This window comes from Pogona vitticeps, chromosome 5 (genome assembly GCF_051106095.1).
Source record: "Pogona vitticeps strain Pit_001003342236 chromosome 5, PviZW2.1, whole genome shotgun sequence".
Taxonomy (NCBI): domain Eukaryota; kingdom Metazoa; phylum Chordata; class Lepidosauria; order Squamata; family Agamidae; genus Pogona; species Pogona vitticeps.
The window spans coordinates 68856626-68870902 of NC_135787.1; the positions used below are offsets into that span (position 1 = coordinate 68856626).

The 14277-nt window shown below is 40.7% G+C and overlaps 1 protein-coding gene across 9 annotated transcripts in view; it reads right to left on the reverse strand.

The window, feature by feature from the left end:
* The window catches only part of FRYL (FRY like transcription coactivator), a 233791-nt gene that overhangs the window by 32378 nt on the left and 187136 nt on the right, over positions 1 to 14277 (reverse strand). For all 9 annotated transcript variants that reach the window (XM_078394668.1, XM_078394667.1, XM_073001278.2 and 6 more), the window contains 5 exons: positions 12953 to 13143; positions 11838 to 11932; positions 9613 to 10220; positions 8458 to 8555; positions 3757 to 3927 (listed from right to left, as the gene is read on the reverse strand). In XM_078394668.1, coding sequence (XP_078250794.1) covers positions 3757 to 3927; positions 8458 to 8555; positions 9613 to 10220; positions 11838 to 11932; positions 12953 to 13143 — 1163 coding nt within the window. The remainder of the gene's footprint in view (positions 1 to 3756; positions 3928 to 8457; positions 8556 to 9612; positions 10221 to 11837; positions 11933 to 12952; positions 13144 to 14277) is intronic.

A 14277-nucleotide genomic window follows, 5' to 3' on the forward strand; every position in this document is an offset into this window, starting at 1 on the left:
TTGACCATCAGTATAGGGGGCTGAGGGATACTTGTTCCCAGGTGACCCTGTGCCATCCAGATATTATTCCTAGGGAGTATATAATCCCAAATGAGAGCATGAAGGTGGCAGGGATTGAGGGACAGGTGATCTCGCTGCCAGTAGCGGAGGTACCTGTGAACTTTCAAGGCTGGAGGGGAGTTTGGCGGCTAGCGATCTCATCGACTCTGCCAGCAGCCGTGCTCGTGGGAAATGACCTGGCTGAACATGTGAAACGGGTGCTAGTGGTTACACGTTCACAAGCCACCACGGGGACAGTTCAGGGGGGTACTGATGAGCCCGAGACGGAAGCAGGTGGGGGGAGTTCCGAGGCTGTGGTGGAAACCTTGACCACGGACAGCAGATTTGGCCTAGAGCAAAAGGCAGACGCCACTCTCCAAAAGTGTTTTGAACAGGTGACAGACGCCCAGCTAACACCTGAAACCCCAGTGAGATTTTGTGAGAAAAAGGGGATTTTATATAGAGAGACCCTGAGGAATATCTCAAAAGGGGGAGATGGGATCAGAAGTCAGCTAGTGGTACCTGAAAAGTATCGCCCCATGATCTTAAAAAGGGGGCACTCTGACATGTTTGCTGCGCACTTAGGGGTGAACAAAACACAGCAGAGAATCACAGAGAATTTTTACTGGCCTGAAATAGGGAAGCAGATCAAGGAGTTCTGTAAACAATGTGATGTGTGTCAGAGGCAGGGGAATAACCGTGACAGGACCAAAGCAAAGTTGTGCCCTTTGCCTGTGATTGACACTCCGTTCAAATGTATAGGGGTGGATATTGTGGGACCTTTGCCCAAGGCCACAAAGAGGGGGAACAGGTTCATTCTCACCATTGTGGACCATGCCACGAGGTACCCTGAAGCCATACCCTTGACTAACATTGAAACTAACACAGTGGCAGATGCCTTGGTGGGGTATATGTCCAGGATGGGATTTGCCTCAGAAATAATCACAGATTTGGGCGCATCGTTTACATCGAAGCTCATGAAACGGTTATGGCAAATCTGTGGAATTAAACACAAGGAAACCACTGCCTATCACCCTGAAAGTAATGGGTTAACGGAGAAGTTCAATGGGACTCTAATGCGCATGATTAGGGCTTACTTGGCAGAGAATCCAAACAATTGGGACCAGAAGCTGCAATCCCTTTTGTTTGCTTATCGATCAGTGCCACAAGCCAGTACCGGGTTCAGTCCGTTTGAACTTTTGTTTGGGAGAAGGGTGAAAGGGCCCCTTGATTTGATCAAACAAAATTGGGAGCAGATCACCCAGGATGACCCACAAGATGTTGTGACATATATAGACACCTTGATGAATGACCTAAAGAGAAACCTAGAGCTAGCAGCAGAAAACCTGCAAGCTCAGAAGGTCAGAAAGAAAGCTTGGGATGACCAGGAAGGCAGGGAGAGGCACTTTAACCCAGGGGAGGGAGTGCTGTGGCCTAGGCCCTGCAAAGAAAACAAACTGCAGCTGGGTAGCCCAGAAATAAAATACTTGGGTCACATAGTAGGGGGAGGAGTGATAAAACCCCTAGAGGCCAAGATAGAAGCAGTTCGTGATTGGCCTAGACCCAACACCAAGAAAAAGGTCAAATCATTTCTTGGGTTGGTGGGCTACTACAGAAAGTTCATCCCGAGGTTTAGCGAGATTGCGGCTCCGCTGACCGATCTGACGCGGAAGAAGACTGATGACCGCATCCCGTGGACCAGCGACTGTGAGGAGGCGTTCCAGAGGTTGAAGGAGGCCCTCATCAACTATCCAGTGCTGCGTGCTCCAGACTTCGACCGGGAGTTCATCATCTACACCGATGCGTCTAACAGCGGGGTAGGAGCAGTTCTTTGCCAGGAGGATGAGAATGGTGACCAGCATCCAGTGTCCTACCTGAGTAGGAAACTCCAGAAAGGTGAGAGACATTTGGCAACCATGGAAAAGGAGTGCCTGGCCATAGTCTACGCGATCCAGAAGGCCAAGCCTTACATCTGGGGGAGACATTTTATTCTGTGCACTGACCATTCACCACTGCAATGGTTAAAGACAATGAAAACCCACAATAGTAAACTTATGAGGTGGGCTTTAAACCTGCAAGACTATGACTTTGAAGTGAAGGTGGTCAGAGGGTCAGTGAACTGTGTTGCTGACGCCTTGTCAAGAAGACCTGAAGAATGAAGACGGCGGAAGGAACATGGACTATGTATATATTTTGGTGACAAAAGGTTAAATGTACCTGTTTATTAAACATGCCTGGTTTGTATGAATAAAGGTAACTTGATGTATTGTAAATGGTAAAAGTTTAAATGCCTAATTGATATGTTTATCCTAGAGTAAGTATGGTATTGTATGTCATTGTATAACTGTTTTTGTATGTTTTGGATCCAGGTTGTTTTTTGGAGAAAAGCACCTTAGCTTTCCCCCCACAAAACAACTTATAAAGAGGGGAGGTGTTACATACAGCACTGATGTTACCTGTCTGTCATGGGTTTGGAGGGAAAGTTCCATCCTATGGGGAGTGGAAGGCGGGACATCAGGAGGAGGGGCTGTACTGTATATATATGTGAAGAGCTGAGGGAGAGGAAGAAGCAGCTGAGAGAAGAAGCTGGTGTGGGAGTCTGTGTGTCAGACAGGGTACTACTGTGTGTCAGTCAGTACCAACCTGATAGGTTCAGGTGTCTGTATTGGGTAGCCAGAACTGATAGGTTCAGGGTCTGTGCTTTATTTAAAGGTGTTCTGTGTGAACCAAACTGGTGTATGTATGATTGAGACTAAGCCACGTTACTGTATCTTATTCACTTGATCATTTTATTTTCCCTGTGTGTGATTTAAATAAACCTTATTCCTTTATTTGTTAAAAATCCATTCCTGGTCTGTGTGACTCCTTACAGGGAATGGTTGGTGGCAGCTTAGTGAAACTGTGGCATATCCCAGTAGGTCTGGGGTTGTCACAGTAAGTTATTCCAAAGGCGAGGAGCCACCGCCGAGAAGGCCCTATTTCTTGTTTTCTCTTTTCGGGCCTCCCTCGGCGTTAAGCTCCTCAGCCTCACCTCCTGGCTCGCCCGTGTGACCCGGGTAGAACTTGGTGGGAGTAGGCGTTCCGCCAGGTATTGAGGCCCTAAACCGTTTAGGGCTTTATACGTAAGCGTTAACACTTTGAAGTCGATGCGGAACCTGATGGGCAGCCAATGCAATGCGGCCAGAGTGGGTGAAATATGTTGGAATTTTTTCACTCCACTGAGTAATCTGGCCGCCGCATTCTGCACCACCTGTAATTTCCGCGTGGTCTAGTTTGGCTGGTCTGTACTTTTGGTACAGAACCATGGTCAAGCGTCCAAATCATAGAAAGGGAATGGAAGCAATTATTTCAGTTTACAGCAGCTATATCTTGTACTTGAAGAAAACTCCCTATCTAATCTCCTTTAATAACATTTAAATTCAAGATGGCAAAACACTTAGCTTCTAGCAATAATAATAAAAAATGTGTGCTGTGAAGTTGATTCAAACTTATGGGAACATTTCTTAGGATTTGCAGTAGTAGTATACTATTCTGTTCTGGGAGCACTCTGTGACTGTGTAGCTTGCCCACGAGCACAGAGGCTGGCGCATCCTCTGGGATACCAACACCACATGCTCCAACTCAGTAAGCTATCTAGCCAGACCTAGCTTCCAGAAGTATACTATAATGTCAAGAGTTAGTCAGAACTATATAAAACATATTTTACTATTTCATTACCTCTGCAAGGTAGGTTACAAGACCAAATGTTGCTTCCGAGAAAGAGTCATGCAGATATCTACACACTACATTAATCCAGTTAGAGCAGTCTCTGGAGTAACTGTGTGTACTGTATAAACTCATCATATGAGCCAAATTAGCAAGAGTTGGAGACTTTTCCTCTGCACAAACCTATGAAACAGAATACAAAAGACAAAAATGTATTATTAGAGACCTATTTAAGTATTTTTTTAAAAAAATTTCAAAGTTCACTGAAGATATTACTGGACGAAACAATTCAGATTGCTATTGTACAAAAACATTACAGTATTGGAAGACCAAGCAGTAGAGAAGCCTATGTTTAAATCTGATGAAGTAAAATCAGCTGCCTTTCCTTCAGCTGGTTTGCTGCCTACAGAGGGAAGCTATTTAAACTGACTCACTGCGGGGCTAGGGGTTTGTCACCATCCCGGGGGAAAAGGGAAGGTGGAGACTGGTTTCAATTATCTGTCTACCAGCTTGTTATCCAGTCTGCCTGCTTGTCAGTGCATGGAGCTGTCCCCTCTTCTTGGTTAAGCATCTGCCTCCTTGCCCTGGCTCTTGGGAGGATCAGGACCCTCAAGTTCTCCCAGGACTGGAAGTCAGCTGTGATTCTTGTGGGCTTCCCTCTGTTAGATGGTTGTGTGGGGAATGAACTATATAAACTGATCCACTGCAAGGGTGGGGGGTATCTGGGCAAATTGATTCTGATGTGTCTGATATGTGCAAGATATAGTATCTTGGGGAACTGTCTATAGTATAGTGAGGAAAGAACATTTCTCCATAATCTTCTGGTGAGTAAAGCTATTACAGCTGGTACTTTGGGGAATAAATACAAGGAATAAAGGAATCTACCTTTGGGTAAATTATGGTCTTTTCCCTGTAATTTAGTAGGACATTTCTAATCAGTCCCCTTCCTTTCTTTACTCCTTCTCTCTTTTCCATTTCTCTCCAATCTTTTGTTTGATTACAAATCATCTGTAGGTGGGGGTAATAAGGTGTTTGGTCTTGTTTTACTATTAAATACCTGAAGAAGGCAGAGGTGCTGCCGAAGGGGGCAATACTGAATGGCGTTGTCTCCTTTGGAGGGAGCCATTTTGGAGGAGTCAAGAGGGTGAGAGCTAGGCTCACTCTTTAACTGGAGGGCTATTTGCTTCCTAGTGCCAGCTGTTTTAATACTGAACGACTACCCCACTATAAATTATCTGCTGGGGAAGATCTGTTTTCAAGAAAAGGTTCTAAAGGAGAAAAAGGGAGCAGCTATCAAAACTGCAAAATGGAGAAGGAGCTATAGTGCTGGGGGTGGGGTGGGGAAGAGACGGTAATATCATCCTGAAAGAATCAGAAAAAGTGTTTTGATTTCCCCCCAATTAGTCTTGAGAGCTATGGAAATTGTCCTCCTGGATTAAAAATGCTGCTGTTGAATTCCAGGTCAGTGAAAAGTAAACAGCAGCTATCCAGAACTCAATCTTGAGTAAACCACCTGACCTGGCCTCCTATTACAGGAACCTGGTTGGATGAAGCCGGGGTAGTTAGTCTCTTCCAGCGATGTGCAGCAGCAAGTAAGATCTAGGGTTAGGATGGGGAGTAAGACTTGCACTAGGATCATAGCATAGCATAATATAGTTGCAAGGAGCCTATAAGGCATCAAGTCCAACCCATGCTCAGTGCAGGAATCCAAATCAAACCACATCTGACAAATGGTTGTCTAATTTTCTCTTGAATGCCTCCAGTGAGGGAGCACTCAAGACCTCCTGAGGTAATTGGTTGTCGTACTGCTCTAACAATTAAAGACGTTTTTCCTTATCTTGCCTGATATGCTTGCACAGATTAACAGGCTACCTCCTCCAATATGTTTTTCCTGGTATTCAAACAAAATCTGGCTTCTTGTAACTTGAGCCTATAATTATGTGTCCTGAACTCTGGAATGATTGAGAACAGATTCTGCCCCTCCTCTGTATGATAATCTTACAAATATTTGAAAAGTGCTATCATATCACCCCTGAGTCTTCTTTTCTCAAGGCCAAGCCCAGTTCTTTTAGTCTTTCCTCACAGGGCTTGGTTTCCAGTTTTCTGATCATCCTTGTTCCCCTCCTCTGAACGTGTTCCAGTTTGTCTGCATCGTTCTTAAAAGTGCACTGTCCAGAACAATACTCAAGATGAAGCCTAACAAGTACTGAATACAGAGGTCCAAGTACCTCACAGGATTTGGAAACTATATTTCTGTTAATGCAGTCTAAAATAGCATTTGTCTTTTTTACAGCTACATTGCACTGTTGGCTCATATTCCGCTTGTGATCTACCACAATTCCAAGATCCTTCTTGCTCATAGTACTAGTGAGCAAGTATCCCTAATCTTGTAACTGTATGTCTGGTTTTCTCCCCAAGTGTAGAACTTTGCACTTATACCTGTCAAATTTCATTCTGTTGTTTTCAGCCCAGTGCTCAAGTCTATCAAAATATTTTTGAATAGTGCTCAAGCCCATCAAAATATTTTTGAATTTTGAATTCAAAATATTTTTGAATTTTTGAATATTAGCTATTCTACCCAATTTTGTGTCATCTGCAAGTAAGTATTCCCTGTACTCCCTCATCCAAGTCATTAATAAAAATGTTGAAGAGTACTGGACCCAGGACAGAGTCTAAGAACATCTGGGGACCCAAGGCTGGGAATCATTTGTCTAAAGTTTTGGGATTAAATGTCACCAGTATGCTTATCTCCATGTTTCCTATCCGTCTAAATCCAAGGAAGCTGTCTCTGTTCTAAACCCAATACCTGGGATCAGTAATGGACTAGATAAGGGTGGATAAACTGAAACTTAATGTAGGCAAGGGACATGGTGGCGCTGTGGGCTAAACCGCAGAAGCCTGTGCTGCAGGGTCAGAAGACCAAGCAGTCGTAAGATCGAATCCACGCGACGGAGTGAGCGCCCGTTGCTTGTCCCAGCTCCCGCCAACCTAGCGGTTCGAAAGCATGCAAATGCGAGTAGATAAATAGGTACCATCTCGGTGGGAAGGTAAACAGCGTTCTGTGTCTAAATCACACTGGCCATGTGACCACGGAAAGATTGTCTTCGGACAAACGCTGGCTCTATGGCTTGAAGAGCGGGATGAGCGCCGCCCCCTAGAGTCGGACACGACTGGACAAAAATTGTCAAGGGGAACCTTTTTAATGTAGGCAAGATGGAGTTACTCCGTCAGCCAAACCAGAGAACAAGGACTCAGGCTGTGTTGGATGAGGTTAACGTCCTCCTGAAAACTCAGGTGTGTCGGTTGAGTGTACTTCTGGATGCTATGAGCCTGGATGCCTAAGTCTCGGCAGTGAACAGATCCTCAAGAAACAATCATCTATCTGTAGTAATTCTATTATTCAAGAGATAAAATAGATCTTGATTTTTTCCCCATTTTCTAATATTTGTAGGATCCTTAATAAATATTATGGAAACATTCTTTTTGGTGTTTGAGAAATATGCTGTTCAGAATGTAATTTAATTACATTTCTGTTCTTCATTGTATATAATTTATTAAACATTTCCATGATTCCTCCAGGTACACTAACTTAATTTCAGGTTTGGGCACTTCAAATATATCTTATTTTAAATGTAAAAGTAACAGATTGGATCCAGATAAATTCACATTTAAAAGCAGACCCTGTGAAAGCAGCACCTTTTAAATCAGTCAGCCAACTATCTGACAAAGTGTTTGTTGCAGAACCAGTATGTACCCAGCACCTTGCCTAGTAGCCACTGCCATGGACTGCAGTTGCATGGGTGGCAAATATTAACAAAATACTGGTTGTCATAGCTAACTTCAGTCCCACTGATGACAATGGGTCTGCTTTGTAAAAGTTTATGGAAGAGAGGCTACAGTAGTGTAGCTCTTCACAAAAGGCACGAAAGTGAAATAACTACAACACTATTTTTTGTTGTGAAAAATGTTCTGCTGCTCCAGAGCCAAATGCTTGGGCAACTTCACAAAACGATACTGCACTTGTACAACACACATTCTCATATAGGATGGATTCTGGATTGTACCCATCTTAAAAACATACAGTGGGGTCTCGACTTACGAACGGCTCGACATACGAACGTTTCGACTTACGAAGCTCTCATAGGACTATATGGAATCGACTTACAAACTTAGATTCGAGTTACGAACTCTTTTTTTCCCTTTTTTAAAAGCTAAGTCATCTTAGGTTAAAAGAAAAAAAGAAAAATATATCCCCCTCTAGTGGCAGAAGGTGGAATAGCAGCTTCCCATTAGTTTCTATGGACGAAAAGAGCAGATATGGATTAAATGGTTTTCAATGCATTCCTATGGGAAATGCAGATTCGACTTAAGAACTTTTCGACCTGAGAACTGCCTTCCAATACGGATTAAGTTTGTAAGTTGAGACCCCACTGTATGTACAATTACAAGAATAAACAGAGTTGCTCTTTCACAAGGTATCTGATTTCAGGAAATGCAAAATATTGAAGTAAAAATACTAAAATGATTATTTTGGAAAGATTTTGATTGATTTTGTTTAGGGCTTTTGGATGTTCAGGATTCATCTTAACCTCCCATACATTGAAGAAACAATGTCATAACAGTTAGAATAGACAGATGGATGGATACTCAAATAAATGAGTATCCATCACTGGCTAATGGTCAATTTCAGAATGATTTAAATTTATTACATACCTTTGCTATTCTGTCAGCTGTTTCTTTGCAAAACTGAGTTGGGTTATCAAAATGTTGAATTAAATGAGGTAATAAACACAAGATGTTGAGAGGAAATCCTGCAAAAAAGACATTAAGCAGAATTTATCTGTACACAAACACATAGCCCATGTCTTCTGCTAACTTATTCTAGTAGGTTCTGTCTAGAAATGCTATATGACCTAAGAAACTAAAATGAATGTCACTTATTTCTCTGACAAATCTAATCAAAGCAGTATCATCATATCATCATCACAGAACTGCAGAGCTATGCTAATGTATTTGTTTTTTTCTTTGTTCTGTATCTTTCCCAAGAACTCCAAATTATAAACTGTAACAATTTATTAATTTCACAATTCAGTTCAGCAGGGATGGGCATCAAACAGCTTGCAGCCTCAGAACCCAAATGCAATCCCTGCACCCGTGACCCTACTTATTTATTTATTTATTTATTTATTTATTTATTTATTTATTTATTCAATTCAATTTATATGCCGCCCACACTACCCAGAGGTCTTGCACCTCCATAACTCTGAAAATGTTAACATTCATTTTAAAAAATACATTTTTGTTCAAAAAGTCCACTTATGTCCTCCTATAAGCAATGGTCTCCAAATCTTGGGCCTCCAGATGTCCTTGGACTACAACTCCCAGAAGCCTTCACCACTACCTCTGCTTGCTGGGATTTCTGGGAGTTGAAGTCCAAGAACATGGAGGCCCAAGGTTAGGGATCATTGTTATAAGGGATGTGGCTGCAATTTTTGCCTTGTTTTGAGGGCCCCCCAGTACTCTGAGCCTGGACTCCCCTCAACTTAAATGGTTAAAAAAATTATCAATGGGGGTACAAGGAGAGTTTTCAGTTAACAACTGTTTTTTAATATATAAAAAAAGATCTGTTCATGGAGTGCTTCAAGATTAGAGATAGGCATGTGTATTCCCAGGTCTCTGGAGATTACCATTCCTGCAGTATTTATTTATTTATTTATTTATTTATTTATTTATTTATTTATTTATTTATTTATTTATTTATTTATTTATTTAATATCCCGCCTATCTAGTCGATAGACCACTCTAGGCGGCTAGACCACTCTAGGCACAGTACAACACAGCAACATATGAAAATTTTTAAAAGTGTACCTGCTAATTGGGAAGGGTCCACTAATGTATGCTTGGAGACTGTGATGAGTTTGCTGAGTAAATGAACTGTCATTTCCTGGGTAGAAACTGAAGTAAAACCCTTCAAAAATAGCTGCTGAAGGCCTGGAAAATTATTCCATTTTAATTTACTCTGCATCTTCTCAATCTTCTCCCTATTCTCGGATTTATCCAGAGGCAAATGAACCAGAAGTTTGTTCAGCAGCCTGAGGGCCAGAAGGTATTCATATTCATAATCAGATTCTAGCAAAGATGCTGCAATCCAAAATATTGTAGCCATCAGGTTCATAGGATCAGTAGTGGGCTGCACATCATGCATTCCTCCCTCTTTCAGGGAGGAAAGACTTCTAGTCCTGGCTAAGCTGCTGGAGTGATTTATCCTTCCATCCATGATATCCAGTGTGTTGCTCCGCCGTCGATCACTCTTACGATCAACTATTAAATTCAGTCTCAAAGAGTTGCTTCTCATGTTACTATAGTAGCCTAAAAAGTTTCCACTGGCTATGGGACTTGTGCTTAGATTTATCTGACCAGTGCTTTTCCTGTTAGCTGCATATTTGGTTCCCATCAAGGGATCATAGTATGAAGCACTGAAATAAAAAAAGAAGAGCATGTGAAACTTGTAAGTCAACCTTAAGAGACACCGAAGGTAAAGGTATTTTGTCACAGACATTGAACAAAGAACAATTGTATTAGTTTAATCAAATATTTTTGCTTTTTTGCAACACCACTGCAACTTTGATAGTTTGTCCCAACATTTTAAACATCATCTCAAATTTCAACATACAATGCCCGGTTGTATAATGCCATTTTAATCACTTCTCAATTAATGCTAAAGGCCCTTGTGCATAGGTTGAAGTCTGCATGTATACAGGGGTAGTGCTGTCTCTCTGTGTGTCTATTATTTCCCCCTCTCCCCCGGTTCTAGCCTGCTGTACCATCTCACACATGGTTTAAGAGTTGTTCCTTAATAATTGGGAACTATTTTGCAAAAGGATGCATGTCAAATATTGGCATCCTATCTTTTGCAATAATGTCCCCACATGGTAAATATATAGTAAATACTAAAAACAATAATATTAATAATATAATTTTTAAAACTGCATTAATTACCATAAAATGAACCAGAATATTAATGGTATTTCTACACAGTTTGTGTAACTTGTTGTGATTAACTGCAGCTAATTGAAAAGATACTGAGGTACATTTTGGTTGCATGCCTAGTCAAGCATTTGATTGTGACACCAAAATACAACACAGCGCCTTGTCGATCAGCCATAACAAGTTTCATAAACATTATACACACAAACCCCAATAGGATTCTAGTCAACATTTCTTTAAAAATTTAGAAGGGTTGATAAAGTCAAGACATTTCCAGAATCCTTCTAAAAAGCAAAACAAAAACAAAGTAGAATGTGACTGAGTTCTTGGGTTAAATATTCTAAAAGCAAGGGCACATCATTTTAAAGGCATGAGGAAAAAGTTTTTTCACAAAAACACATGAATGCATTCTGTATGCGTAAAGGTGCAATCTTAGGTATACTTAACCCTGACTGACCAAAATCCTCTTGATAGTTATGTACAAGCTGCAAGAATCTTGGAAGCTGCTAGGAGCTGAATGTGTGCTCAATTTGTAGATGGGTGCGTGACCAACACCTTGTCAATCAGCTGCAGCAACTTCTATGAGTGCTCTTAAATGTATACAAATGTTCAGTAGGATTCTGGCCACTGAAAGTAATGGGACTCACTCTTGAATAAAGATGTTCAGGATTGCATTTGAAATTTAACATACATTTACGAGATTATGCTTTATATTCTATCAATTATGCCAACTCCAAACAGGTTTTGCATACAGAATACCAGGCCAGGGAGAAACCCTACCCCCAGCCATACAAGCTTTGGTTAATATTGGAATTTCCAAGTTGGCATTGTCAGGCGAAAGATAGGGACAGGACTTCTGTGCTTGTCACCTTTCCTAAAAGAATTTCATTTTCCATATAGCTGTTAAAGTTGCAGAAACCCTGTCCTCTTTTTTCATCTGGTCATCCTATTACAATACTTTTCCTTGTGGCCTTGACAATTAGAAACATCAGGACCCATATATGTCCCTCTTTATGCGGTACACATAAATGTTTATATTCACAGCTGAGCCAATGGCAAGAGTAATTTCAGATATATACACTAAGGGAGAATTCCTTAATTCTTACTGGGAAAGTGCTGTGAGAAGATCATAATGTTTCATACTGTCCGCCAGTGTATCAGCAGCTGATTCCAGAGTAAGAAGTAGTTCAATGACAAAACCCTGTGAGGGGAAATGTAGGTATTAGCAACAGGATTAAAGATTTCAACAGAAAATCAGTATAGGGAAGGATTAGAAGAAGTCATTGGAATCTAATGCACATAAATTGTGTCCTCTACTTAGTTCTTTCTAAGAGATCAAGATTACATGGTTATTCAAACTTTTCATAACCTCCCCTTTTAAAAAAAAATAATGTGAAATATCCATTGGAATGTCTTGTTAATAAAAAATTAAATTAGCTTGAAATAACACTGTTCAACTGCAACTGAATAACGATGGACAGCCTTTTCTTCCACCTTATTGTGCCATGTTTGTGCCTGTACTTAGGAAAGCTTCACATTAGACTGTCCTATCTATACACATAATCTTTGACTTGCATAAAAACAGTACACACACACAATTCTATCTGAAACACTTGCTGAAACCCTGTTGTTTACTGTAGTAAGTCACAATTAGAACAGAGTTATCAATGGAGCTTATGGAGAAACTCTTCCACTAAATCCCCAAAGATACAATAGGCCTACTCTAGTGCAGGGTACTACATTAAGCAACAGGATTTCAAACCCTGTGTTTCTTTTCCTGAAATTATATGCATGAGTAGTGTTCTAGCAGTTTTTTTCCATTTCCACATGTGTGCATTCCATTGGCAAAGGCAAGGTGTGATATTTGAGATGTCCATGTGAAATGCAACATCAGAGATAAAATATATATTTTCCTGCTAATTTATACACTACTGGTTTATGTGAGTATTCTATATTGGTTTTGCATGGTGATAAATGAAATTTAAATAAGCCATTCCCTTATCAAAGTATACACTGATACAGGTTTGAGAGATGTGTACTGCCCTCCATATTTCACAGTACTGCCATTTTGCATGATACACCCTAAAGACCATTCTGCATACTTTAATCTTCAGTTAAATTCCCAAATTAATACAGACACTTCAGAAATTACTGCATGGGAAAAAATTTAATACCGTACACTTCAAAAATGTTTCTAAAACTTCTCAAAATAAGTGACTACCTGAGCTTCTTCCCCTGCATCTCCAACAGTTTCTACAAGCCTGGACAGAATGTCAGAAAGTGTAGCTGCAGAAAGAGGTTGCTTCAGTGCTCTGAAAATCTGAAAGGATCGCCCAGCATAATGTCGAGAAGAACAGGAAAGTGCAGTTTGCAGAGCAATTTCACTAAGATGGTTCTCCAACTGAAATCCAACTGCAAGATAAAATGCTTATCACTAACATAATGGAGTGAAATTGGAACAACAAAAGTTTTAAACAACACTTGACAATGAATAACTCATGCCAAAATACACACTTATCCAAACAGAAATTATTAGAAGGATGTTGGATGTGTAATTATTGGCCAGTATCATATTTTGCAGCTCTATCAGTGCAATAGGAGAAGTGGCAGTGGCAGACTTCCACTCATCAAAGAGTTCCTGCTTTGATTTCAAGTTGTGCACAACTCATGTACAATAATACAAAGTTATGCACAACCATAAATAAAACAGCAGTGCTTTAATTATTCACAGTCAATCCTGTCGTGCTGGCAAACTGATAAAAAAGAATACCAGCCATTATTTTTTCTTGAGTTCACTGCAAATCTAAAGGAATGCTTCCTCCTGAAGAAGCCTTCCCAATAGCTAGATTCTTCTTTGGAGAGGTAAGTCTATTCTCAGATGATAGCTTGGGAACAACAAGGCTCTTCATGGTGCCACATATGCTACTAGAAGTTCACCTGGCATCAGATTCACTTTATCTACTCAAGCTTTCAATGAAGGTTGACACTGATTCTACAGTTGCCTCCAAAGTTTTACTGTTCTAGTTTCACTATGTATCTGCTGTTTTGTAAGAATTTTATTTTTATACACTGCTGTTCTCTAAATTTAAATAAAATTTAACAAACATATATACAGTTTCCATCTTCATCTTTGACATCTGAGGCAAAACCTGACATAAATTTAAACACGTACTAAGTGAAAGAAACCAGAAATACTGAAAACTAACATGTATTTTCTTGTGCAATACATCTGGGTAGGCCGCTTCCAGGTGGGGGTGTACTGGCCTCCATGAGCCCACCAGGGGCCAACCCTTCCCTCCTCCCATTTACTGTAATGCCTTTTTGGGCATCAGTGGCACAGCAACAACATTCTCAACAATGTTCCTTGAAAACAAGGATGCAGGGAATTTAAAAATGGTATGAACTCTCCCCATGTGCCTCATATCAAATGGAAATTTCCTCTGGGTTCTTTGCCACTGAAATTTGGTGGATAGTATGGACCATATGAACCTCATGAGTCACATGTTGCCGATACCTTCTGCAGATTGAGAAGATTTTCCCTGCAAA